Source organism: Nomascus leucogenys, chromosome 18, assembly GCF_006542625.1.
Source record: "Nomascus leucogenys isolate Asia chromosome 18, Asia_NLE_v1, whole genome shotgun sequence".
Lineage (NCBI taxonomy): Eukaryota > Metazoa > Chordata > Mammalia > Primates > Hylobatidae > Nomascus > Nomascus leucogenys.
The window spans coordinates 68,835,753-68,862,847 of NC_044398.1; the positions used below are offsets into that span (position 1 = coordinate 68,835,753).

The 27,095-nt window shown below is 37.7% G+C and overlaps 1 protein-coding gene across 2 annotated transcripts in view; it reads left to right on the plus strand.

Moving 5' to 3' along the window:
- RAB3C (RAB3C, member RAS oncogene family) overlaps nucleotides 1-27,095 on the plus strand; it is a 310,982-nt gene that overhangs the window by 152,447 nt on the left and 131,440 nt on the right. For both annotated transcript variants that reach the window (XM_012497443.2, XM_003265956.4), the window contains exon 3: nucleotides 1,506-1,624. In XM_012497443.2, coding sequence (XP_012352897.1) covers nucleotides 1,506-1,624 — 119 coding nt within the window. The remainder of the gene's footprint in view (nucleotides 1-1,505; nucleotides 1,625-27,095) is intronic.

The following is a 27,095-nucleotide window of genomic DNA, read 5'->3' on the forward strand; positions in this document are numbered from 1 at the left end:
TGTACTTAGTAGATAGACAAATGCATAGTGATGGAGCTAATATACTCCTCTGATCTTAAACTGCAACAAAAAGCTCAGATATTAAATAAATATGATCTTTTTATTTTTTTTCTATAGTCGGATGCCGCTTAATGAAAGTAAAGCGGTACTTTACTTTCGTTAAGGTACTTTGAGTGGGTTCTTTACCAAAAAAAGGAATTTTTCAGAATATTGCAGAACTGCCATATAAAAATCATTAGGACATAAAAGTGGCTTAAAAGAAGTAGCAACTTATGCTAGATCACAAAGAAAAGAATAGAAACAAAGAAACAAATGAAAAAAAAAACCCTCTGCACTTTAACTCCATCCTCCCACATTCTGACTTTGTGTTATTACAATTTACATATATTTATATTGCCTTTCTCTTAACAGGTTGCTGTATCTACCGTTGTTTTCATAGATTTGTCTTTTGGGCTTCATACTAGAGTTATGAGGGGATTGCCACCACAATTATACAGTATTGTCGGTTTGTCTATGCACTTAATTTTACTAGTGGGTTTTATACCCTTAAGTGTCTTCTTTTTGCATATTAATGGAGTTATTTTTCAAACTGAAGAACTCCCTTTAACATTTGTAGATGGGTCTGGTGGTGGTGAATTTTCTCAGCTTTTGTTTGCCTGAGAAAGACTTCATCTCCTTCATAGATAAGGAATATTTTTGCTGGCTACAGTATTCTTGGATGGCAGGTTTTTTCAGCACTTTGAAAATGCAGTCCCACTCTCTCCTGGCCTTTATGGTTTTCATTGAGAAGCCTGTTGTCAGACAAATTGGAGCTCCTTTATATGTTATTTGCTTCTTTGTACTTGCTGCTTTTAGGATTCTCCATTTGTCCTTGACCTTTGAGAGTTTGACTATTATAAGCCTTGGGGTAGTCTTATTTGGGTCAAATCTGTTTGGTATTCCCTGACCTTGCTACATCTGGTTATTTATCTCTTTCTCAAGCTTTGGAAAGTTTTATCTTATTATTTCTTTAAATAAGCTTTCTATCCCTTGCTCCTGCTCAGCTCTTTTGAACACCAATAATTTTTAAATTTGGTCATAGGAAGTACAAATATAGAGTTTGGTAGAAGAAATAAGATGTAGTGTTTGATAACTCAGTAGGGTGACTATAATTTACAATAATCTATTGTATATTTTAAAGTAGCTAGGAATGAATAATTTGAATGTTTCTGCATAAAGAAAAGACAAATATTTAAAGTGTTGTATATCTTAATTATACTGATTTGGTCTTTACAAATTATATAAATATATTAAATTATTACATGTACCCTGAAAATATCTACATCTATTATGTATCAGTAAAAAAATCATTTTTAAAAATCATTACGGGAAACAAGACTAAAAAAGACAGCTATACACAACAAGTACATTTTAGACTCTATTGTGACTCTTTTGGAATTACTAATCACTTCCTAAAAATGTATTGCCTTATTTCTGAGAGATTATCTTTTTTTTTTATTCTTTAGGACACAGCAGGTCAGGAAAGATACAGGACTATCACCACAGCCTATTATCGTGGAGCCATGGGCTTTATTTTAATGTATGACATTACAAATGAAGAATCCTTCAATGCAGTACAAGATTGGTAAGTCAGAGCAAATACTCTTATTACTGATAATGATGGTTCTCCAGTCAACTCTGTCTTTCTCCCCAAAACAATGACCATACTGCAATGTAATATATGTGTTTACATTCTACTGCAATCCTGCTTGTGCTTCATTTAAAAAAAAAATGCTGTTTTTGCACAGAAGCATTATTTAGGGATTGATAAGAAGTCATTCTGATGATTTTTCTGCATTTTGTTCATTCCAGTGCTTTGCATTTTGTCATCATTGCTTCCATGGAAACTAGTGCATTGCTTTTGATTTTTTAAAATATAAATAACAAATGGTTTGGAAGTTTACTGATCTAAAATAGGGATCTAGAAACTATGGCTCATGCGCCAGATCTGGCCCACTGCTTGTTTAGTAAATCAATTTTTATTAGAATACACTCCCTTCATTGTTGTCTTTGACTGCCTTAACACCACCACAGCAGTTAAGTAGTTGCAACAGAAACCATATTGCCGGTAAAGCCTAAAATATTTTCGATCTGGCCATTTATGAAAAAAATTTATGGACCCCTTATCCAAAAGATTTGTTAAACAGGTTATTTAAACTGAAAAATTTTGAAGGACTGAGATAAAGGATAAGATAAAACCAAAACTTTTTCTGACTCATAGCTGCATCAAACTATCTGAAAATACTTCTGATCCTGATGAGTGTTTACAGTGGGGGGTTATTCCTATGGCTACAGTATCCTTCATTGTATCCCACCAGCACCTTGAGAGGAGACACTGAAAAGCCAATGAGAATGGTCATGAGCTTAAGCACAGGGCTAAAGAGGACAGTTTTTCTGTGGAAAGAGCGAGGATCTAGGTAGGGCTTTGTGTGACATTAGGAAGGAAATGGAGCTCCCAAAATGGAGTTCCCACTGGTGGTGGCTAGGACTGACTGAAGAAATACCACACTTTAACTGTGAATATAATCACATATTATCTTATGTAAGGAAAACTTTGACAATACATAGGCAAAACAGACAGCATTCTTTTTTTGTTTGTTTTCTATGATATTATCCAAAATGATTTTTATGTGTATATCAGTTCAGTGAGGGTCACATGCTATTAAAAATATTTCCATTTGCTTTTGTTTTTTTCTTTTCAATTTTAATTGTTCATCTAGGAAGACTTTTATTTACACACACACACACACAGTTACAATGCAAGAAATAATACTATTGGCAATAGCAATTCAAAAGAGAAATACAGGGTTATAAACTAAAAAAGACAAGTTTAAAATGTATAAGAAAACATAAGTATCTTCCACTGAGGAATGCAGAAGAAAGCTTAAGTAACTATTCTTTTTAGTAAACTGAATATTGTAAAAATGCCAGTTTTTCTCAAATTAATTTACAAACTCAAGGCAATCTCAATTAAATACAGCAGATTTTGTACAAAATGAAATGAAATAGAAAATCCAGAGACAGGCATAAATCTATATGAGGATATATAGTTTATGATAAAAGTAGCATTCAAGTTAGTGACAAAAAGGTTGGTTCAATTAAGAGTGTTATGATATCTAGTTAATTGCCACATATAGCCTGAGACACATATTGCTATGTAATATGGTAATTTTAACCTTGACTACTTCCTGTCTTAAAATGTTGAGATCCAGAGATCTCAGGCCAGAAATGCTATTATAAGTTTTCCAAAAGAACAAGATCTTAAAAACATGGAAGACCTCTGCCCAAAATTCCTGCCTCATCAATGCCTGCTGAATTAGTTAAAACTTCCTCAGCCTGACTTTCAGACATACCACATAATGGTGCCACTATATCTTCATGGCTTCATCTCTTACTATTCTAGAAGCAAACTAAACCATTCATTGTTTCTGAAGCCCAGCTTAAACTTTCCAACATTTGTGCTTCTTTTCTTCTATCCTTTTTTTCTCTGCTTTGCATGTCTCTTTCCTCAATCTGCTACTCCATCTGCCCCAAGGCATATAGATTTGTCAAAAACCAACAAAAGCCTCTTCTAGAAACAAACCCTTACCTACTTTTTTTCATCCGAAATTAGATGATCACTTGATTTATTAGGGTTTTTTAATTCATTCAACAAGCACTTATTGAGCACCTAACTTTGACAGCCAATCTGTCAGACATAGCGTTTAGTACCTGTGCCAGCATTTACTATCTCAGTTAATAGATCCACCATCACCCAGTTATGAGCACTGTCTTTTATTTCTTCCTCATTTACAAATAGAATCTCATTGAACACCAAGTCCAATCATTTTGACTTTCTAAATGCCTGTCCAATCTATTGCTCTTTTTTCTTCCTATTGCCAATGTCTTAATCCAAACCATTCATTTAGGAGTCTTTTATCTTGTCTCCTTATCTTCAAGTTCCACCCTCTACAGGTGATCCATCTTATTGCCATCAGAGCTGCATAAGTGAACCTTAGTACATCTCGGGCCTTAACAGTAAAACTTCCAGTAATATCTTGTTATGTACAGTAGTGATTCTGGGAGCACATATTAATCACCTGTAGAGCTTTGACAACATATACAAGCCCAGGCTCCACTCTGGATCTACTAAATCAAATCTCCCATGAGATACACGGACATATGAATTTTTCAAGGCTCCACAGGTGATTCTGAAGCCCATATCTGGTTAAGACCATTGATTTATAATGAAATCCAAACTCACTAACATAGTGGACAGTGCAACCTCCAGGAATCTATTTCACTGACATCATCTCCTACCACTCTTTTCCATATGCTCTATGTTTCATCTAAACAGAAATTTTCTCAGTTTACCTAAACTCCATCCTTTTACTACCTCTGTTTCTCTGCCTGAAATACTTTCTCTGTTATCTTTAAAAAGTCTATTTACTTTTCAAGGCTATCTCCTTTAAAAGCTTTAAAAGATATCTCTACCCCTTTTCCTACCTGCTCCCACCTTTATTCACAGCAGACAATACTATCCACACCCTCGTTTCTGCACCCACACTACCCTGGCACTTTCTGCAGATCATGTAAGACGTAGCGGACTCTGCTATTATTTCATTATATTTTCATTAATCATTTTTCCCCATTACAGAATACAGTACAATACAATACAATACAATACAGTACAGTACAGTACAGTACAATACAATACAATACAATATATGCACTCTTATTTTTTCTCATTTCTTTATCGTAGTAAAATATATATAACATAAAATTTACTGTCTTAACCATTTTTTCTGTATATAGTTCAGTAGTATTAAATACATTCAACCATCACCACCATCCAGCTCCAGAATTCTTATCATCTTGCAAAACTTATATTTAAACGGTAACTCCCCATCACTCTCTCCCTGCACCCCTCAGCAAACACCAACCTGCTTTCTGTCTCTACGATTTTAACTACTTTAAGTAGCTCATATAAGTGGAATCACGCAGTATTTGTCTTTTAGTGACCGGCTTATTTTACTTAACATACTGCCCTTTCATCCATATTGTAGCATGTCAGAATGTCCTTCCATTTTATATTTTATTATACATAATAAAATATACATTATATATAACTTATATGTTACATATAATAAAATATACATACACACATACACACAATATATGTTACATAATGTACATTGCGGGTGTATGTGTATATATACACACAAAAAATATTGTATTTTATATGTATATTTATATTATATATACACATATACATATATGTATATTTATATTATATATACACATATACATATATGTATATTTATATTATATATACACATATACATATATGTATATTTATATTATATATACACATATACATATACTATATGTATATTTATATTATCTATATACACATATACATATACTATATTAATCCAATATATATTTTGAATGGATGATCTAAAGTACTAAACAGAATTACATTCTGATTTGCCAGCAAAAAATATAGAAATTACTTCAAACTGACGTAGCCAGGAATTAATGATTCTATTCTTCCTCTCAACAATAGATTTAAGATTGTGTGTGTATTGCTGCTGTGGCACCAATTATATTTATCTTTTTGTTTTTCTTAGGTGTATGCTTGTCTTAAGTTCCTACTAGATTAGAAACTATTTGTAGGGAAAGACTATCTTATTTATCTGTATTTCCTGTTTGACATAATAACTAGCACAAAATGGATATTTTAAAAATTATTATTAATTTCAAAAGTAAAAAAAAATCAGAAATCTTAAGAAATGTTTAAGGAATAAGAACAGAATTGTATAATAAAAGAAAAAACCCCTTTGGGGCAAACCATTCCAGTGCAGCTACTAAAGCCTGCTCTACATGTACGGTATAATTGAATGGTGGTTGTGGGTGAGGAAGCTTGCTGATATTCAGTGATGGCCTTCTACAACAGGAAATAAGATATTCTGAAAGAAATAAGGACAAAGAAACACATTCTTTAAATTACTGGTCTCCAAGTGCTGATCTTAAGTGTATAAAAAAATACAGAAAAACATATTTAGCAAAAAGAAAAATTAATTAAAGCTGAGCTGCAGCTAAAGTTTCAGCTACTCTTCCCAACAAAATGCACTTTGATTATACAGAAAGAAAAAAAGCTTGCTGACTGTGATTTCTCTAAAATCCTAAAACTGTCTTACTATATAGGAAGAAGTAAAGTTCCCTTTTCAAAAAACATTTTATTACACACAAATTCTGGTCTGTTAAGGAGAAGGCAAGTGTATTAGTCTGTTCTCAAGCTGATAATAAAGACAGCCAAGACTGGGTAATTTATAAACGGAAAGAGGTTTAATTGACTCACGGTTCCACATGGCCAGGGAGGCCTCACAGTCATGGCAGAAGGTGAAGGAAGAGCAAAAACACATCTTACATGGCAGCAGGCAAGAGAGCATGTTCAGGGGAACTGCCCTTTATAAAACCATCAGATCTCGTGAGACTTATTCACTGTCATAAGAACAGCATGGGAAAAAACCCGCCCCGTGATTCAGTTACCTCCCACTAGGTTCCTCCCATGACACGTGGGAATTATTACAATTCAAGGTGAGATTTGGGTGGAGACACAGCCAAACCATATCAGCAAGCATAGAGATTTAGAGAGAGTAGCAAGCAGCAAGCTAACAGATTATTTTGAGGAAATGGAAGCTATCTCTTTTTTGAGAACACGTTAGACTGTACCTTGAATTTTCCAGTGGAATTTTATTTAAGGAGTTAAATTATCCTCTTTGGCCAAATTCCCCAGTTCTGTAAAATTAATACAAAGTTAAGCTCACTGTAAGCCTATTTAGAATTTATGTAGAATCTATAAATTTTCAAAAAGAATGTGAGAAGCTCAACACAAAAAAATGCATACACTGTGGTTAGTAAAATATGAGTAGAAAGTAACTCCTAAGAATCAGGATGATGGTTGTAGCTGTCATTCCCTTGAAACAGAGAAGACAAAGCTTTATGTGCTAATAGTTTATTGGGACGTATGGGGCCTGGAAGCAGTAATGAGGAGAAAAGGGAGCATCAGGGAAGAGAGAGAACAAACGTGGAGGGGGTTGGGATTTGCAAACTGATCTCTACTTGGTAGCAAGTATAACTGACCATTGATCTCACAGGAACGTCTTCAGAGGTGCCTTATGAATAATGCATCTCAGGACAGACTATCTGGTAGAAGGAAGGAAGAACTGACCCATTAGTTTTTCTCTTCTATTGGTCTGATGTTCACTTCTGGGACTTTAACTCTTCCACACTTCCCAGTTACACATATATGGGTGTGACTCATGGCTCAGCAGCAGCAGGGAAACTTCAGTGTGGGAGGCAAGGGGTCTGTGGCATTGGCCTGAGATGAGCTGCTTTGGGCTGTGCCCATGTCATGATAACACAGGTAATAGTCCAGAAGAGCCCTTGCAGAAGTGGTTAGCAGAAGGAATGAACAAGGGACCAAGAGCCCTTCAGACAGGTGAGTCCAGGAAGATCTGAGGGGTTGCATAAAAGGTGTCTTATAGAGAATTTTAAAGCTTATGAAAATCCAAAGGGTCAAACGGTTATTGTGCTTGAAATACAATTTGGTTATGAGATTGCTGAAAACCAAGGTAATAACCAAGGCCAAAATTTTTTTTTATTTTATTTATTAAACATGATATATAGCTCTCATTATAGGAAAGGAGAAAAAACATATCAATCTTACAGGGCAATAAGAAGCTTCAAAAAAGTTTTTGTTGAATTTGGATGGAAATGCTTTTTATTTGGGGCACATTGGGTTTATGTTAACAATAGCTTTTATAACTAGTACTAAAAAGGCCATGAGACTCGTTTTTTTCTTTCTTAAAGAAGACAGAATATTTGAGCACCTTCAGTGAAGGCCTCTGTGAGTGGCTGGGCAAATATAATCCACGCACGTAGGGTTCTTGTGGTCTCAAATGATCCAAGAACTGAATGGTAACCACTCAAGGGAATGAATGGATTACATGCTTCCTAGACTATCTTCTCTAAATGTCGTTTTGTACTTTATGCCTTTGATAGGAGCTGGATAGGCAGTTTGATATGTAAAGTTATGCTCTCTGAGGAGGACCTCAGGTGCTTATATTCCATGCAATATTTTGGAAACCAGATGCTGACCTTATATTAATATATTTGCTCAATTCTTTCTAGTTTCTGAACTTCTTTCAGTCCCTTGAACTTCTCATACCTCTGGGTCTCTCTTCCCCTGGGCTCTGCCTTTCATAACAAACCATATTCCTCCAACCTTCACCCAGATCAAGCTAATTTATTGTCATCATTCAGATTTTAGCTAGATTCTCATTTCTTCTGAGAAGCTTTTCTTAATCCCAGAGTAGGTTAGTTGCTTATGTAGTGAGCTCTAGAAACAATACTACCCAGTATATCTTACAACGTATAAAACTGCTTATTTGGTTGTCTTTTTTCCTGCTGGATTCTAACTTCCTCGAAGATAAAGAGTCTGTTTGTCTTCCCCACTTTTACATCCCAGTGCCTACTCTAGTGCCTGGCACTTAGTGGCTGCTCAATATTCATGGAATGAGTGAGTAAAACTACATAGAAAACGCAGACCATATTCATGGAATGAGTGAGTAAATCTACATAGAAAATGCAGACCTAGTGAGGTTATCTTAATTAATTGGAGTGTTTTATAAAAATCACAGGGATTTAGATGGCTATAAACAATCACACTGGAAGCTGCAACGATGTTTACGATGTGTTTCAGACTTGTCCATGTGGTAAAAATGTGTGTCATCATGGTCCTTAACTAGGCTAATTTGCCAGATATCTATTTGCTTAAATCTGCAGTTTGTTAAGGAGCACAGAGTTGTAGAGGCAAAGGCAGCAATCTAGTGGCTCCATGGTTTTTGGAAAATAAAGGCTACTTCTTTTTTAAAAACACAGTATTCTGTGTCTGGATCCCCCATCAGAGTTTGATTTAAGAAATAAATTAATGAATGATTAATTAAAGAGATAGGTCCTAAATAGGCTTAAGTAAGTATAAAATACCAGATCACGGCTGAAAACTTCACTTCCTTCGAAGTGTTTCTCAAATGGGTTGTGACCAGAGAGTTTACTGGGTTTCAATTAGAACGTGATCTCAAGTACCTGGCCAGGCTCTTTCTAGCACTGTGGCTCAGGGTCTGCACCTATTGCAGTGCATTTGAACTTGATTTAAAATCTTCTCCATCCCCGATGTTAACATCTTTCTGTTCTAAGTCTGGCATGGCCACAGGCTGCTGTATTTCCTGTAGAAGAATATCGTTGGCTTATCTCCCCCTCTCTTATTTATTTACATTCTGCTTTTTATGATACAATGAGGAACTATAAATATAGAGGTTTTTTAAGAGCAGGAAATCTGGTAAGCAGATTGATATTTTTTTTACAAAATCAGAGGCTGAGGATAAAAGTCTAACACTCTCTTCCTATCAGTTTTAAATAATTCATTTCTGTGACGTTCAGGGTACCACTGCAGATATGCTGAAACTAGAATGAAATTTCACCTTCAAATGTTCCCTTCTGCAGTTTTGTTCTTTTTCTTTCCCCTCCAAAACTACATAATGGTCTTAAATTAAGGTTACTTCATGTTAAACATGGAAGTTAGCCTGCCAATAACAACTAAGATGTGAGGAGCAATTGCTATGCGTCTGTTCAGAGCTTTCTAATCTGGCTCAAGGCTCCTATCAACTAAAAGGTCAGTTCTGTGTCACAGCTCTGAGGGTGCAGTGGTGGGATGAGAGCACAGAATTCTGCCCCCAGACTCTCCACCACCCTACGCTGGACCACAGGGAGTCTCTTCTTTCTCCCTGGATGTTAATGATACATTTCTTATTGCTGGTCGCACCCAACCATAAAACATTATTTTTGTGCAGATAACCCAACTTAAACTCAAATTTATATTTAGAAGATAGAGGGCTTCTAATTCTCAGCCCCTTCAAAAACAAAAACTCAGAACACCCTGTTTCCTCCATTGTCTTTGCATCTCAATAAATGACATCTCTATCTTTCTGGCTTATCAGGCTAAAATCTTTGGAGTTAATCTTAACTCCTCATTTTCTCAGACTGCACACCCAGTTCTTCAAAAAATACTGTTACATCTTGGGTCTGATTTCAAAACACAATCTATTCCCATTATCCATGGCAGTTATGCCCTATAAAGTTGCCACAAACACTGAATTAGCAAATACTGAATTATTGTCCCAGAAGGGAATTACAGGGCTGTTGTCCTGCAAGCCTCCATCACATTTTGCCAACTAATTAATACATAACTATGTTTTGTCTGAGTTTCTACAGAAATATACCTTATTTACTATATACAGTTGATTCATTAACATTGAACTCAGGACCAATTATTCTCTGACTCATGCCAGAAAGGTGCTTGTCTAACCCATGTTTATTCTATGCGAGGCCCATCACGGTTTTCCTGTGCCAGGAACAGCAGACAGCACTTCAGCACTCTACTTGAGGGCTATTTAAAGCAGCAAAGTGACCTACAACGAGCACAAAAATACGAAAAGCATGGCACTAAATACACTGTGAAAGGGCACTTGTTTACAGTGTGAGCAGGGCCTTGTTCAGCCTTAGCTGGAACATGTGTGTCAGACAATTCAGATTTCTCACTGCTCTGAGCATGTCTGCAACTATCCATGAAAGCATCACGGGTGCTGATTTTGAGGTTACAAATCAATTTTAGCAAGCAGGTGAATTTGCAAATTTGGAATTTGTGAGTAATGAGGACAAACTGTAGAATTATAATTCCCACCATTTTTCACCACGTCTACTGCATATTAGTTTGTTAGGGTTGTTGTAGCAAAATGCCACAAACTGGGTAGACTCAACAGCAGAAATATACTATCTCACAGTTCTGAAGGCTAGAAGTCCCCAAGGTGTCCACAAGATTGATTCTTTTTTTTTTTTTTTTGAGGCGGAGTCTCGCTTTCTTGCCCAAGCTGGAGTGCGGTGGTGCGATCTCCGCTCATTGCAAGCTCCGCCTCCTGGGTTCACGCCATTCTCCTGCCTCAGCCTCCCAAGTAGCTGGGACCACAGGCCCCCGCCACCATGCCCGGCTAATTTTTTGTATTTTTAGTAGAGACGGGGTTTCACTGTGTTAGCCAGGATGGTCTCGATCTCCTGGCCTCGTGATCCTCCCGCCTCGGCCTCCCAGAGTGCTGGGATTACAGGCGTGAGCCACGGCGCCCGGCCAAGATTGATTCTTTCTGAGGGTTCTGACGGAAAACTGTTCTGGGACTCTCTTCTAGCTTCTGGTAGCCTCAAGCAGTCCTTGGCTTGTAGAGTGCATTTTTCTTTTGTCTTTGAGGGAGGATAAGTAAGATTAGGAGGCCCTACTGACTTACCCCCTTGGGAAGCCCAGTGGGCCCCTTTCTCAGCAGGCTCCACACCTCTTGCACTCTCGTGCGTCAGCACCTAACTCTTTTGCAAGGTAAGCAGTCCTAGAGGATCCCAGCAGACTGCCAGATTGTTATACATTCCTAATACCCAGTACAGCAAAGAGAACAAAAGCCCCTTATTCCTGATAGAGCTTTCCCAATCTCCAGCCAATCAGCACTGAAAGCCCAGGAAACTATTAGCTACAAATTCCTGCCTTGTGAGAGCCAGGGGCTTCTCTGGGGTCCTGCATGTACACCTAGGCTCTTCATCACCAATTTTTGAAGTTTCATGTTTCTATAGGAATTTACCATTTTTAGCTAAGTTTTCAAATGTGTTAGCACATAGCCCTTTGTAATCTGCGCGCTGTCCCTCCTGCTTTCCTCCAGCTCCTGCAGCATTGCACCACTCCTAGCCACAACCTTAACAGCATGCAGGGCCCCATGGTCTAGGCCTCATCTTGCTGCCTTCCTGTCTAGTCTCCAGGTTTAGCTCATAGTAACCTTTCCCTAATTTTAATAGTAAAAAGCACACCCCTAGGTGGAGATTTTGTATGCTAATGATACATGCAATGTGTGTTCAAGCATGTAGATATTGAGCGCATTCTCCAACTGCAGGTCCTCTGCATACTTGACCTCACCAGTATTTTATGAATATGTCCATGCAGCTCCCATAAAACGAATTCTTCTTAAGGCACTAGCTGCTGCCTCTCCCTCTGAGCAGCCCGCTCTGCCTCAGAGTATAATTTGGCTTTGCAATAAACCTCTTCGCCCACTCTTACTTTGGACTTGCTCTCAAATTCTTTTGTGTGGCAAAGTCAAGAACATGAACCAGCGCAGCCCACCGAAAACATCTTCATGTTATCTTTTCTATATATAAGTATCTCTCTGTGTCCAACTTTCTTCTTTTTATAAGGACATATTGGATTGGGGCCTACCCTAATAATCTCGTCTTAATTTCATCTGCAAAGACTATTTCCAAATAAGGTCACGTTCACCGGTCCTGGAGTTATAACATCAACATCTTTTGGGAGGACACAACTCAACCCACAATACACTGCTGGCACCTGGTTATGCCACCATCATCTCATCTGCATTGTTGGAACAGCTTAACTGGTCTTCCTGCATTTACTACTGGTCCAGCCCCCAGAATCTTCCCAGGACAGCAGCTGGAGTGAGCTTTTAAAACTGTAAATCAGATCTTGTCATCCCTCTGCTCCAAAACTTCACAGCATCCCACCTCTCTTGGATTAATGCCAAAGCCATTACAATAGCCTACCGGGCCCCGTACAATTTGCCCGCTGCTTCTCTACCCTCGTCTTCTGCTGCTCATCTTCTCCACATGCCACCAGTTTAGCCACGCCGGCTTCTTTGCTATTCCTAGAACATTCAAGACATGCCTGTACCTAAGAACATTTGCATCTGCTATCCCACTGCCTGGAAGTTTTTTCTCTCAGATACCCTTATGGTAGCCCCCATACCTCCTTCTTGTCTGCACTGTAATGTCACCTTCTCAGGAAGGGCCTTCTTTTGTTCCCCTACCCTATTTCATATTGCAACCTTCTGCAGTCCTTTCTATTCCCTTTCTCTGTTTTATGTCTTTTTCATGGCATTTATCACCCTATGAAATATATATATATATATATATATATAAAATTTACTTATTTACTGTGTTTACTGGCTGTCTACCTAACAAGAATGCAAGCTTCTTGGGACGAGGATCTCTGTCCCTTCTATGCAGTGTTATATTCTCTGTGCCTAGAATAGTCCCTGGCATGTACTAGGTATTCTATAAATATTTCTTGAATGAATGACTGTATGAATGACAGAACGAGAATTATATAAGACAGGATCTTATTCACTTTGTATCTCCATAGTCTAGCATGGGTCCAGGCACATATCACTTTTATGTTTTCTACAACAACAACAAAAAAATGATGACTGAGAGCTGGAATAGCATCAGATTATTATGATGAAAACAAACCAATGCTCTCAATTCAAATCACATTATGGAGGCACTGCCTATTTTACCAGAGCTTTGTTTATATGAGACTCTTGTTCTTCCCAGTAAGGTGGAGAGAATATCTGGGTAGGACTGATAAAGAGAAAAGAAAAAAAAAAATGTCTTACCTTACATAGTGAGCAATGTGACTCAAAGTTATCTGATTAGTTACTGTAGCACATTCTTTCCCTAAAACAGCATTTTATTTTTTGGATGGGGGTATATCTGCAGATAAGTTAGTGCCAATGAAGTACAGCACAAATGTCAGACATCTGAAAAGAACCAAAGATGCCATGTAAACTGATGGGAAATGTCTGCTCATTTCTCACGGCCTCCGTTCAAAGTTTCTCTTACTGTTTTGGTTTCCAGTCAGGGTTCTCTTGTTTTTTTCCCACTCATACCTTCATTTGCTGCGTTTGGTTCTGGCTTGTCTCGATAAATTCCCCAGGCTGAACACTGAGAGAGAAAATAGCTCCATAAAGAATGAAGATATGTGAAAAAAAAATGTAAAGCCTTGAATTAAAGATGTCTTAATTAAGCATTTTGCTAAGTTTCTGTTCAGACCAAACAGACAAAGCTGGGCTTATATTCTGGTTTCAGAAAAGTGTGTGTGTGTGTGTGTGTGTGTGTGTGTGTGTGTGCATGTAACTCAGGAAATAGCAAATAGCTCGAAACACATGTTAGCAGTTAATGTGTTGATTATGTGTACAGAAGGAGCTAAGAGAATAGAGAGAGAGACACTTGTCCTCTGTGACTTTGTGTTTTGGTCAACTCAACTGTACTTTGGCCTCACTGAACTTTGGAAGTGGTAATATTTCCATAAATATTGACAGTACAGGGAAGGCTAGAAGCTAAATTATGTAGATGCAGCCTTACCCAAGTCAGGCTATATAGGGAATTTACAGATTAAATAAAAGACTTAGACTCTTGAATAAAAGGTATTATGTAAATATGATTGCTATTTGTACTGTTCACTTGCACTCTGAAAATATACTCCCTCACAGCTCTTAATATGCAGTTTTGTGTTACAATATTTATTGCAAATACCAGCATTTTCTAACATTTTTCTTGGTCTCCCTCTATTGCAATATGCATATCCTCTTTTCTTTGAAATTATTTACTTGCCTTTGAGGGTAGATTTGTCTTAAAGGACAGTAATTACACCTGTCACATAACTCCCCAGAAGAAGTTGTGATAAGAGCCTATTTTCCAGTCCTAGATATTCAGCTGGGTTTTGGTTGGCATTATAATGATTGCTTTAAAGCAAATATTGTTGATTATTCTGTTTAGAAAACAGAGTTCTGGGCTTTAAAAAATAACAGTTACATTTGTGACTTACTTGAACCTTACAATTATTTTCAGGACCATCATGAATACACTGTGCATCAAGTCTGCTTCCTAACCTCAGCCAATGTGTTCTGTACCTCATGATACATGTTGTTGACCCTCATTTTCTATTTGCCCAGTCAGCAAGAAATATGCACTCAATCACTGCATTGTGAATGAGTAGAAAGGCCAAATCTTCTGAGTCTAAATTGATACGACCCCAGTCTACTCTCTACATATTTTCAAGTCTTTGATATCGTTTGCTAAATGTAGGATTCCTTTCTATAGCTGGAGAATTCTGGAGTCCTTATCTAGAATTTATCTTTGCAGTGCAGTTAATTAAGATAAATAACTAGTTATCAGTTATGAACCAACCTCGCCTATGTACCCCTTCTTAAAAACAAAAAAATAAAGAGGCATTAAAGGAAACTATTCAAAAAAAAATTAGAAAAAACAGCACAACATTAGACATGGGAGGTCACCAGAGAAGATAGGTCATGGTATATGATGTCTGATTCTGTTCATGTTAGACAGAGCCCATATTAAGTATTCTCACATACTGTTCCCTTTCTAGACCATCAATTTTCAAAGCAAGGATAAAAATTATAGTGTAAGTATAAGAACTTACAAGTGGCCCAAGCATATGTCACAGTTTCTGTGGCCTCAATCTCATGGTCTCTACTTAGAGAATAACAGTTGGTTCACATTTAAAGCCTATTGTATCCTACACCCTAATTTTTATTTATAAACACCAAATGATTCTTTTTTATACTTTTCCTTTCTACAGCATATTGAAAGCAATCATTAGTGAATGGTAGGAGAGGAAAGAGATGTAACAAGGCCTGAATGTATTTTTAGTTGGTTTCCAAACTTTGTTTTAAGCAAATACTCTCAGTAATTAAGACTTTTTTGGGCTTTAAGGCCCTTTGCCCTCTGGTTTTTGTTGCCTCCTGGTTTAGGGAGCATCTCACAATTGTTAGTATCTGGTTGTTGGGCCAGCCATGCCTCCTCAAGATCAGGAGTCAGGCCAGGCAGGGGCCATGTGTGGCCATGGGGGAGCACAAAGCAGTTCAGGAGCCCAGAGTCAGCTACTACAGGATTTTTGCTAAGTTTTGGGCTGTTGGCAGCATCCTGGACCTCACGCCTGGGCCTGAATGAGGCTCTTTCTTAAGAGTTTTTGCAAGTTCATGTTTTATTTTTGGAGTGACTTATCCCTTCCATTCAGAGCAGCCCCACCCAGCCATCCCAGCCTCTGGGCTCTTAACGTCTTCAAAGCAGACCCACCTGGTTGGTCTCCACCCTGTGTTGGGAGCCCAGCCACCATGCTCATGGGTATTTTTCCTCATAAAGTTTATATCCAGTTATTTATATAAATCTTTGTTATGTCAACTTGTTTGTATTGCCTATTTTGATTATAAAATAAAATATCTTGGCCAGGCGTGGTGGCTCACGCCTGTAATCCCAGCACTTTGGGAGGCTGAGGTGGGTGGATCACGAGGTCAAGAGATGGAGATCAGCCTGGCCAACATGGTGAAACTCCGTCTCTACTAAAAATACAAAAATTAGCTGGATGTGGTGGCACCCACCCATAGTCCCAGCTACTCAGGAGGCTGAGGCAGGGAAATCGCTTGAACCCGGGAGGCGGATATTGCAGTGAGCTGAGATCATGCCACTGCACTCCAGCCTGGGCAAGAGAGTAAGACTCCATCTCAGAAAAATATATATCTTAACAGAAAAAAAAATCATCAAATATGTGTCTACTCAAAGTTAACTAAACTCAAGTTTAAGGACACAGCCCTCCACAAGATTGGCTCAATTCTGACACCAGTTGCAAATTTGGGAGTCCTCAGGGCCACCCTCACTTCTGACCAGCTGTCTACAAATTTGGGGTTTTCTGTGACCCCTTTTATGTTTGATAATCCACTAGAATGACTCACAGAACTCAAGAGAGCACTACAATTATGATTATAGTTTTGTTATAACAAACATATACAAATTAGAACCAGCTGGAAAGATAGATAGGCAGGGCTAGATCTCGGAGTGTTCCAGAGCAGAAGCTTCTGATGTCCTCAGAGATATTACCCTAATGGCACATGGCTGCATGACAATATGTATAGTATTGGCAACCAGGGAAGTTTCCCCAAGCTGTAGTGTCTAGAGAGGTTTTATTGGAGGTTCATTACATAGGCATGATTGATCAAATCCTTGCCCAAATGGTTGAACTCAATTTCCAATGCATCTTCTCTCCTTGGAAGTGGAACTGATGCCACCTGGCTCAAAGTTCCAACCATCTCATCATGTCTTTGGTCTTCCTAACATGGCCAGCTTCCATCCTGAGTCATCGCATTAGCATAAACCATCAAATATGCTCTATGGGGCCCACCTTGAAGAACAAAGACACTCCAATCACTTGGGAAACTCCATGGGTTTAAAGATTACCTCTCAAGAACCAGAAACAAAGGTCAGCCAAATTCTTTATCACATAATGTTTATTACACAATAATAAACAAATTATTCTTTATCTATAAATAGTAATCACATACCACTATGTCCATCTACAATGCACATTAGAAAACACTCACAGAAAACTAAATGTTTAAAAATGGATAAGTTGGCCGGGTGCGGTGGCTCACACCTGTAATGCTAGCACTTTGGGAGGCCGAGGCAGGTGGATCACCTGAGGTCAGGAGTTCGAGACCAGCCAGGCCAACGTGGCAAAACCCCGTCTCTACTAAAAATACAAAAATTAGCATGGTGTGGTAGCAGGTGCCTGTAATCCCAGCTACTCAGGAGGCTGAGTCAGAAGAATTGCTTGAACTGAGAGGCAGAGGTTGCAGTGAGCTGAGAAAGCGCCACTGCACTCCATCCTGGATGACACAGTGAGACTCCATCTAAAAAAAAAAAAAAAAGGATAAGTTAAAGATAGAGTTTTTAGTATTGTTTTCAAGCACCCTTGTATAAAACCAGTGGAAAATTCTCCAGATACCCCATAAAGCTGACAAAAAATGGTGCACACCAACTGAAGCCATGCCCACCTGTCTCCCCTGGCCCTCTCAATAGTTTTATTGGCGTCTCACTTTCCCCTTGACATTCCTTCCTTCTTTTGCCCTTATTGGCTCCCCAAATTTTGCTTTTCAAATCAGTGGCTTCATTGCCACTGAAGTTAAACGTAGTGCTAAGGCCAGTATGACAGGGTCATTTTTATATAGCCCTCATCAAAACACCCATGTCAAAATGTTCTTTTTTTTATTAGTAAGCAATAGAGCAACAAATATTTTGACCTCCTATTCTGTCCATAACCTTATCTCTGATCAAATTCCTTCGGTCAACTTTAGGCCCTCTTTGAATTTCACAGGATTTGATCTTAATCATGACATTTTTGATAGATTTGCTGCCTGGTATTCAAGGAGTTAAGTATAATAAAAACTAGCTGTGCTCTCCACCCCAAACCCAGAACTTCCTAATTGCATATCAAATATTTAAGCAACTTGAAAACATAGATGCTTTGTTATCATTTAAATTATTTCCTTATCATTCTGTTTTTTATAAACTGTGAATTTTAAATATGTGTATCAATATGGTAATTTATGTAAATCTTTGCCTTCATATTTTTGAATGCTTTCTGAATTGACAGAGCAGAGTTTTACATCCTATGACCCTATAAAATGCATCGAAAAGTACCAAGTATGAGTTCATTTATGTAGCAGATTAGACAGCTTCTTGTAGGAAAAATTTCCTTAAGCTGGGAGGAAAATTTCTTTTTTTAATTTTTTTTTAATTCCCTCAATTTAAAGCCAACAAAGATAGGGATCTGGGAGGGAATGAAAAAGGCAGAAAGAAAGGAGTGCATGTGACAGCAGAGTTCTTAATTAAAGCTCCATTTTGAGAAGGAAAAGTGGCACCAGGCTGGGGATTCTGAGTCTGGTGAGGAAAGCTGAGAATGCTTTGCAGACCCTTAACCGGTATCCCTTGCCTCAAAGTTAGAGAAATCTATCAGACCCAAATACTGTGCAACCTTGGAAATTTGACAGTACTTAACTTTTCTCAGCCTTAACTGACCATCTTAAAAATGAGAAAAGAATTCCTAACTTACAAGGTGGCCATGAGGAATAGAGGAGAAAAATCTAATGTACCTGGCATCATGGGGTAGGTACTGTTTTTTGTTTTTGTTTTTGTTTTAAGACACTAGTTCTCAATCCAGACCGTACATTAGAGTCTCCTGGAGATCTTTTAAAGGCATATTTATCTTCTATGCCAATTCAGTCACAATCTCTGCCATTGTGACCCCAGCATCAGGATTTTTTTTTTATTATTGTCATACTTTAAGTTCTGGGATACATGTGCAGAATGTGCAGGTTTGTTACATAGGTATACATGTGCTATGGTGGTTTGCTGCACCCATCAACCCATCATCTAGGTTTTAAGCCCGCATGCTCAAGGTATTTGTCCTAATGCTCTCCCTCCCCTTGGCCCCCAGCCCCCGACAGGCCCCAGTGTGTGATGTTCCCCTCCCTGTGTCCATGTGTTCTCATTGTTCAACTCCCACTTATGGGTGAGAACATGCGGTATTTGATTGTCTGTTCCTGTGTTCATTTGCTGAGAATGATGGTTTCTAGCTTCATCCATGTCCCTGCAAAGGACACAGCAACAGGATTTTTAAAAAATCTCTCCAAGTGGATTGTAATATGAGGTCACATTGAAAAATGAGAGCTTTTCCCAAAGTAATTTTTTGGTCACATATTATTGGAATTGAACTTTCATGTCGAGTATTAACAAAACATTCTTGGAAAATACACAAATAGATCTTATATAGCTTCCTAACCTTTCATATAGCTGGATTTTGCAGAACTATTTTCTTATGCCCTTACCTTTATGGCCAATACATTAAAATTTGGACTGGATCTTAATGTTAATTGTTTACCAGTGTGTTTTCAGAAATTTTGTAACTCAGATAGACATGTGGCATAGAGTCTGTGTATGGATCAGGAATTCAAACTGAAGTGTTTGGGCCAAAAGGATTCATATAACAAGTCCTGGTCATGTACAAGGACAAGACCTGCAGTGGAACCAGCTGCTTTCTGAGGCAGGGGTTTGTTGTAGACATTGTCTCAAGATGAGAAAGACAGACCTCAACTCATGGGTTGAATCAAGTAGTGTCCCCTGGAAGAAATAACAAATGCAATGATGAGAAGTTGTTTCTATCAAAGATTTCTCATCAGTGCTGCCTCTGCAAAGGTTCCTGGGACCCCTTGATTATCTTATTAATGGAAGTAGACAAAGAAGGACTGATAGGGAGAAGGCTTCTGCATGCCTGGGGTAAATATATCTGCAAACATGCAGTCATTGTCACACGATTCATCGGCAGTGTGTGACATCTCCAGCTAATTCAGTCTAGGACACTTTCTCCTGAACATGAGCAGCACCTGGGGAGGTCTTTTGAAAAGAAACCGCAGTGCATATGTGCCCCACTGCTGGCTTCATTTTTCTCTCTGATGACATAACTGCATAGAAAAGAGGCAAGGCCATAGTTTCTGAACTTTGAAAGCTTCTGAATTGGCATAGGGGAATGGTCATGTTTGCGGTTTTTCAAATATTATGTTTTTTAAAAAACATGGATTTCCACAGTATGTTGAAGATAGCATACAAGGTTCTGTTATGTTTCTCTCGAGAACGAGAACAACAACAACAACAACAAAAGATTCTATTCAACCAACAATGGCTTTGTTTATTTGTTTGCTTGCAATTGAAGGGTTTTTCCATGGCAATCACTGTGAAAGACATCAAAATGAATTATATCCTATTCTCTCCGATTTCAGTTTTTTCAGGGGAAATAAGACATATAGTTCCCTGGTCACCAAGTCATTATTGGGAAATCAACCTTTGTCCCTAGGATTGCCTTTTTGGCCTATCTCTCAGCCCTTGCCTTTCCTCTCGGCCTTCCATGTTGTCAGGACTTTCATGTCACCCTCTGATTTTTAAAGCCCCCATTCCCCCAGACCAACTGTTTAGAAAGTAGATGGGGGCTGGGCGCGGTGGCTCATGCCTGTAATCCCAGCACTTTGGGAGGCCGAGACAGGCGGATCACGAGGTCAGGAGATCGAGACCATCCTGGCTAACATGGTGAAACCCCGTCTCCACTAAAAATGCAAAAAAATTAGCCAGGCATAGTGGCAGGCGCTTGTAGTACCAGCTACTCGGGAGGCTGAGGCAGGAGAATGGCGTGAACCCAGGAGGCGGAGCTTGCAGTGAGCCGAGATCGCGCCACTGCACTCCAGCCTGGGCTGAGCGAGACTCCGCTTCAAAAAAAAAAAAAAAAAGAAAGAAAGAAAAAAAAAGAAAGTAGATGGGGTATAATAAGCCCAAGTACCTTTCTTCATACTGACCCACCAGACCACAAGCTGTTATTCAAATGCATGGTGCTCCCTGATACTTCCATTCTTCCATCAAAACAAAGGGCTCTTTTCCTTACTGCTGGCCTCTATAGTCCTCCTTGTCCCCTAAAGCTCACCTCAGACACATCTCCTTCTTGATAATGAGAGTAAAATCCTGGCTGAGGCCAGCCACGAGGCAGGTATTTATTAAACGTTAGTTATCTTTCCATCTTTCTGATCTGCTGGCCAGGATCAATTGCGTCTTCAGGGCTCCCTCAGCACTGTCCCTTATATATCTTACAAACACTTACTTTATTCTACCTTATATTATCAATGTTTACTTTTTCCTTTATTGTACTTTGCTGTAAAATTCTTGATAGTTGAATATGAATTAAATTTATCCTCATATTTCCCAAGGATATTTCAAAGAACCTTATACTTAGGCACTCAATTAATATTCAATTGACAAATGAATGAATGAATGAATGAGGAAAATGCCCAAGCCCAGTCTTATCCTACATAAGTTCCCCTCCTACAGGGTTTTCTTCTTATCTAAACCGTCCCTTTTATCTGATTGCTTTGATACTTTCCAGAGACGAATCAAATTAAGACAATTCACAGAATGTGTAAGTTGATAATTTATTTGATAAGGTAGATGAGAACATTTGCACTTTCAAAGGAGTTTTATATCCTCAAAGTAATCTCCAATTTCTTTAGGATTGATGATGACTATAAACAGAAGAGTCTTTTTGTTCCTTGCTGAAGCAAAGGAACAAAACAAAAACCACCTCTCACTCCAGGCAAAGTCCAGAACCTCCCTGTAACTAGTCTGTGAGGGAGCCAACATTGTTCTGTGCATTGTCAGGTAGTCTACGCTTTTTATCACCTTTCCAAAGAGCTCTACCAGTATTTGGGGCTTCAGGACAACAAAGAACATCACTCGGGGGAGAGAATGGGTGATATGCTGAATAATTTGACTGAGAGTGAGGCAGCAGCTAACGGAGAGGGTCTTGCACATATGTGCACACACACGTAGCCATCCTTATGATATTCTAGAGAACTACATGTGGGAGCTTGAGCTTAACGTTAAAGACTTTGATTTATGACTTCTCATTAGCAGCCAGTACACATCGATGTGATTCGGCTTCATCTTGCATAATCATTAACTCATCCATAAAGTGCATGTTTGACAGTTAGACTGGAAAGCAGTTATTTGTTTCATGCTACTGCTGCAGCTGCAGAGAGAATTCACATGATTTTTCTAAAATCAAGAATCTCGTGTATCTTTCTGAAATAGGAAACAGTTTCACAAAGTTGTTTTGCAAATCAGATGTGCTAACATATTCTGAAAATGTTTGAAGCTCAAACACCTTGCAAATGTAAAGATGTTTATTATTTTAATAATTACTGTTGATATTTTATTGATTCATATTTCTAGATCAGAAAATTGCTCGATTGGTTCCTTGAGCTTGATAGCTAAGTTGTCCATCAGGAGACACATCCCAAACCTAGCTAGAAGGCTGTGGAAACTAGGACTGAAGCAGCAGACTTTTAACATTCTTAATTATTCTGCCAGAAACTTTAAGTTCCCTCATTCCTCTCAGGAATTAAAACATACCCTGAATATAGACAGCTTTTACTGATGCAGAACCAACAACAAAAGCTTCTATCTTTTTTTCTAACATTATTTCTGACCAAATCTGTTTTTATTACAATTTTTAAACAACAATAAACATAGATTATGATAATATTTGAAGGATCTTTAATAGATCTTTTAGTAAGGTTGCTAGATGTAGCAAATAAAACCATAAACTGTCCAGTTAAATGTTAATTTCAGATAAATGATGAATAAATTTTTGGTATAAGTATCCCATGCTATATGTGGGACCATATACTAAAAATTATTTATAGTTCATCTAAAATTCAGATGTAATTGAGTGTCCTCTATTTTATTTGGTTATCCTACTTTTTAGGATATACACAACCTGAGAATAGTAGAACATTTGTGAAAGCACTAACATTCTAACATTCTCCATTAAACTTCCCTTTCACTTCTTTCTACCATCTGCCTCTTTCCTTTTCTGCAGGTCACAGATGGTAACCAAAAACATGCTATTATTTAGTCACAATATTTATTATTTCTGGCAAAAGCAAGTGAGCTTCCAAAGGCTGTGGTGAGAAACTCTTACAAAGAAAATTGCACAATATGGGTTCATTGCTGTCTATACCAGGGTGCCAAACCACCTACATTATTATTATTCTTTCTGTCTCTCTCTCTGGAGATATGATTTTATACATATATATATGTTATATATATGTAATATATTGTAAATATTCAGTCAATATTTATTTTCCATAACAGCAAGGATTACAATTAAGACCTTAAAATAAGGGAAAAAAATACCTAGGGTTTAAATGATTCTAAATGAGATTTTATATTGCCTATGCCCAATCCCCCTCCTTATTAAATAAACACTTTAATTCTTAGGCATTTAAATAGTACATTTAGAGTCATCTTTGGGGAAAAGAAAAAAGAGTCTATGCTGTCGTGCAGGTGGCCATGAAGATAACTGCTGTGTGAATGGCAGAATGTAACAATAATAACAAAATGTGTGTCCGGGAGGTTGGAGAACCTTTCTGCTATGTTTTTTACTCGCATCCTCAATACTTGTTGTTAATATAGTGAAAATGAAAGAATTCTTAAAAGGCACATAAGCCATTCTACATTACCCAGAAGGAATTTCAAGGGGGGCAAATGATCTATCAATCTAGAGAAAATACAGGCAAAACACAAGAACAAGAAAGATAACTGACCCTTTAAAGCTTAAAACTGTGCGTATTTTCTCATTGTGTTTATCCCTGATATTTTAATTATGTACCTGCCTTTGTGTCTTTCTTTTCACTAGGCTGAAAATTCCCATGAGGTCATAAGAACCTTGCCTCATTTTTGTTTGTTGCTATTGTCTAGCATATTCCCTGATTCATTGTGCGTGCAGTAATTATCTCAAAAAGTCTGAGAACCATTGCCGTAAAATAGAATATAATTGAATTGGGAGATAAAACTACTCAACTCTTTAATCCGGGCAAGAATCATACCTCTAATTTCATTGGCTTGCTTGTAGCTCCAACCTTGTATTTCTTAAAGTCCCATGGGTGGGTGTATGTGTGTGTGTGTGCACGTGGGTGCATGTGCATTCGTATCTCTCTTCCAGAAATGAAATATATACATATGAAATAATATGTCCTAGATATTCCTTTAGGAAGAATTTAGAACAAAGTATAGGTAATCATTATGAGGTAGAGATGTCTAACTGTCCATCAAGTTTTTGCTCCTCCTTCTATAACATAGTTACTGGGAAGTGGTTGCAGTCAGTGGCTACATTTCTCAGCTTCTCTTGCACATAGGTAGGCCATGGGATTAGTTCTCACCAACAATGCCAGCCAAAGTAAGTATGCCGTTATTTCCAGACCATGGCAGTTAAGAAGTGAATTTGCTTTCTCCATCCCTGTTTTCCTCTTTTAATGAGCTTGGTGCAGAATGAAGCCATATAGTAAAGACAGTAGAGCCAGAAAATTGAAAAAAACCTTGATTTCTAGAATCACCCCTGAAAAGAGAGCCTCCCCCAATGCCATCAAACATAAACATTAATTTGGGACACTATGAACACAAGGAGTAAACTTCTATCATGCCCTCACTCCTAATTATACTTTATGAGTAGAATTTTACTTTGCACCTATTCTCTTTTCTTCTATTGTCTAATCTCCAGAAGCAGTAGTTTAGACTGTGTATTCTTATAGTCTGCCCTTCACCATTTTTCTTTCACAGTGTTTAGAAAAGTCCTCATATTAAGAAATTGTGATTTTTAAAAAATTTTCAATGTGGTCGGTTCCGTGTGAATTTTGTTTTCACTTAACATTTATCTAATATCAATTATGTGAAGCACACATTCTGCTAGGCCTTGGGAATGAAAATTGATTAGCTGATGAATTCACAAAAGAAAAAGACATATAAAGGATAAATTACAAGAGAATGCAATAAAAATGTTAACAACAATATGAATATGTCTCTAGGAGCAAGTAGAGAATATCGTTGTCTTTACTTGAAGCAGAAGATAAAGGCTTCACAGGGAAGGTGACATTGAGTTAGGTCTTACAGGATAAATATGGGGTTTGTCAAAGGATATGAATAACTGTTTACAACTTTTAAATATTTGTACAAAGAAGATAGAATATTGCTTTTAATATAAATGTAATGGTTTGTCATATTAAAGTTTGACATATTCATCAAAATAACTTTCCATTGTTTTAGCCTTTTGCTGAATCAAGTTTTCAGTTATTAACTTTGTTATTAATTTTTTTGTTTCAATAACATGCTTAAAGCCTTACAGCTATTTTAGTAAAACAAACAACAACAACAACAAAACATGATCTAAATCACATCCTAATTTTTATTAAGTTTGAGAATGTTTTTGAAAAATCATTCTTTAGTCTATCCAGAATTTATGGTTGTATGTGATTACAAACAAACCAGTATTTATTTAGAGTATGAGATGTCATTCATTATTAATTTATGTGTTAGCCATTTCTTATTTATTTATTATTCTATTTCATACTGTATTATAATTTATTAAACTTATAGTATATTCATTTTCATCATTCTAGTCTTCTATTTTTAACCTGTATCAAACAATTTTGAAACTAGTGTTTTATAATATATTTTTCTATATTACAGGGCAATCTCCTTAGTCTGTCTTCTCTCTGACTCTTCTCAACTAATACAGTGTTCACTTTGGCAAGGGACCAATTCTCAAAAGCCAGAAGTTTAAAAACAAATAAAATAAACAAGAAGGAATTGAGAGGTTTTAAAAATAAGGCAATAGTAAGATATATGGTTGGTACTTCTTATTTGCTATTGTGAGTGCTTCAAGGGCAGCTATCTCATTTTTCTTCTTAATTCTCTTTAAGACTTTGGAAAATAAATGCGTGATATATGTGTTGAATTGAATCATTGCCTGGCCTTGGCCCATTTCTTTGAGTGGCAGTAACTCTGCTCAAGAATCAGCTGAGGAAGAGTTGCATTCAGCCACTGTTTAAAATAGATATAGAAACTCTAAGAGATAGTCATTAGAAAACATTGGAACTCTTAGATTAATAAGGTTTTGAAATAGAAGAAAAGAAATTAGGTCTCTGACTCTTGAAAACTATTGAGTATAAGATTTCACTCTAGATTCTTTCTATATATATAGAAATGATTCCCCCAGTCAGTAGAGTTTTATTAATCAGATTGCAAATGTTTCACTTTTTACCTTATGTAGTTTATTGTAATTCATTTCTTCATTTTAAAAGAAAAGATGTGCCATCATGTATATTCTTTCCTTCCTTCCTTCTTTCCTTCCTTCCTCCCTCCCTCCCTCCCTCCCTCCCTCATTTCCTTCCTTCCTTCCTTCCTTTTATTCATTTTGAGATGGAGCCTTGCTCTGTTAGCCAGGCTGGAATGCAGTGGCGTGATCTTGGGTCTCTGCAACCTCCACCTCCCGGGTTCAAGCGATTCTCATGCCGCAGCCTCCAGAGTAGCTGGGACTACAGGTGCCCGTCACCACACCCAGCTAATTTTTGTATTTTCGTGGAGACGGAGTTTCACCACGTTGGCCAGGCTGGTCTCGAACTCCCGGCCTCAAGTGATCCACTCGGCTCAGCCTCGCAAAGTGCTGGGATTACAGGCATGAGCCACCGTGCCGGGCCCCATCATGTATTATTCTTGACCATTTACTCTGTTTTTACATCTGCTACTAGAACCATGCATAACCAAGAAAAATAAAGATTTGAATCATAGTTATCACAGTTGAGACAGAAATCCAAAGGTAGAATTGAGAAGTATTGTTTTTGTTCACTGCCATGTCTCCAGTACCAGAGCAGTGCTTGAAGACACATAGTAGGCACTTAGTAAAC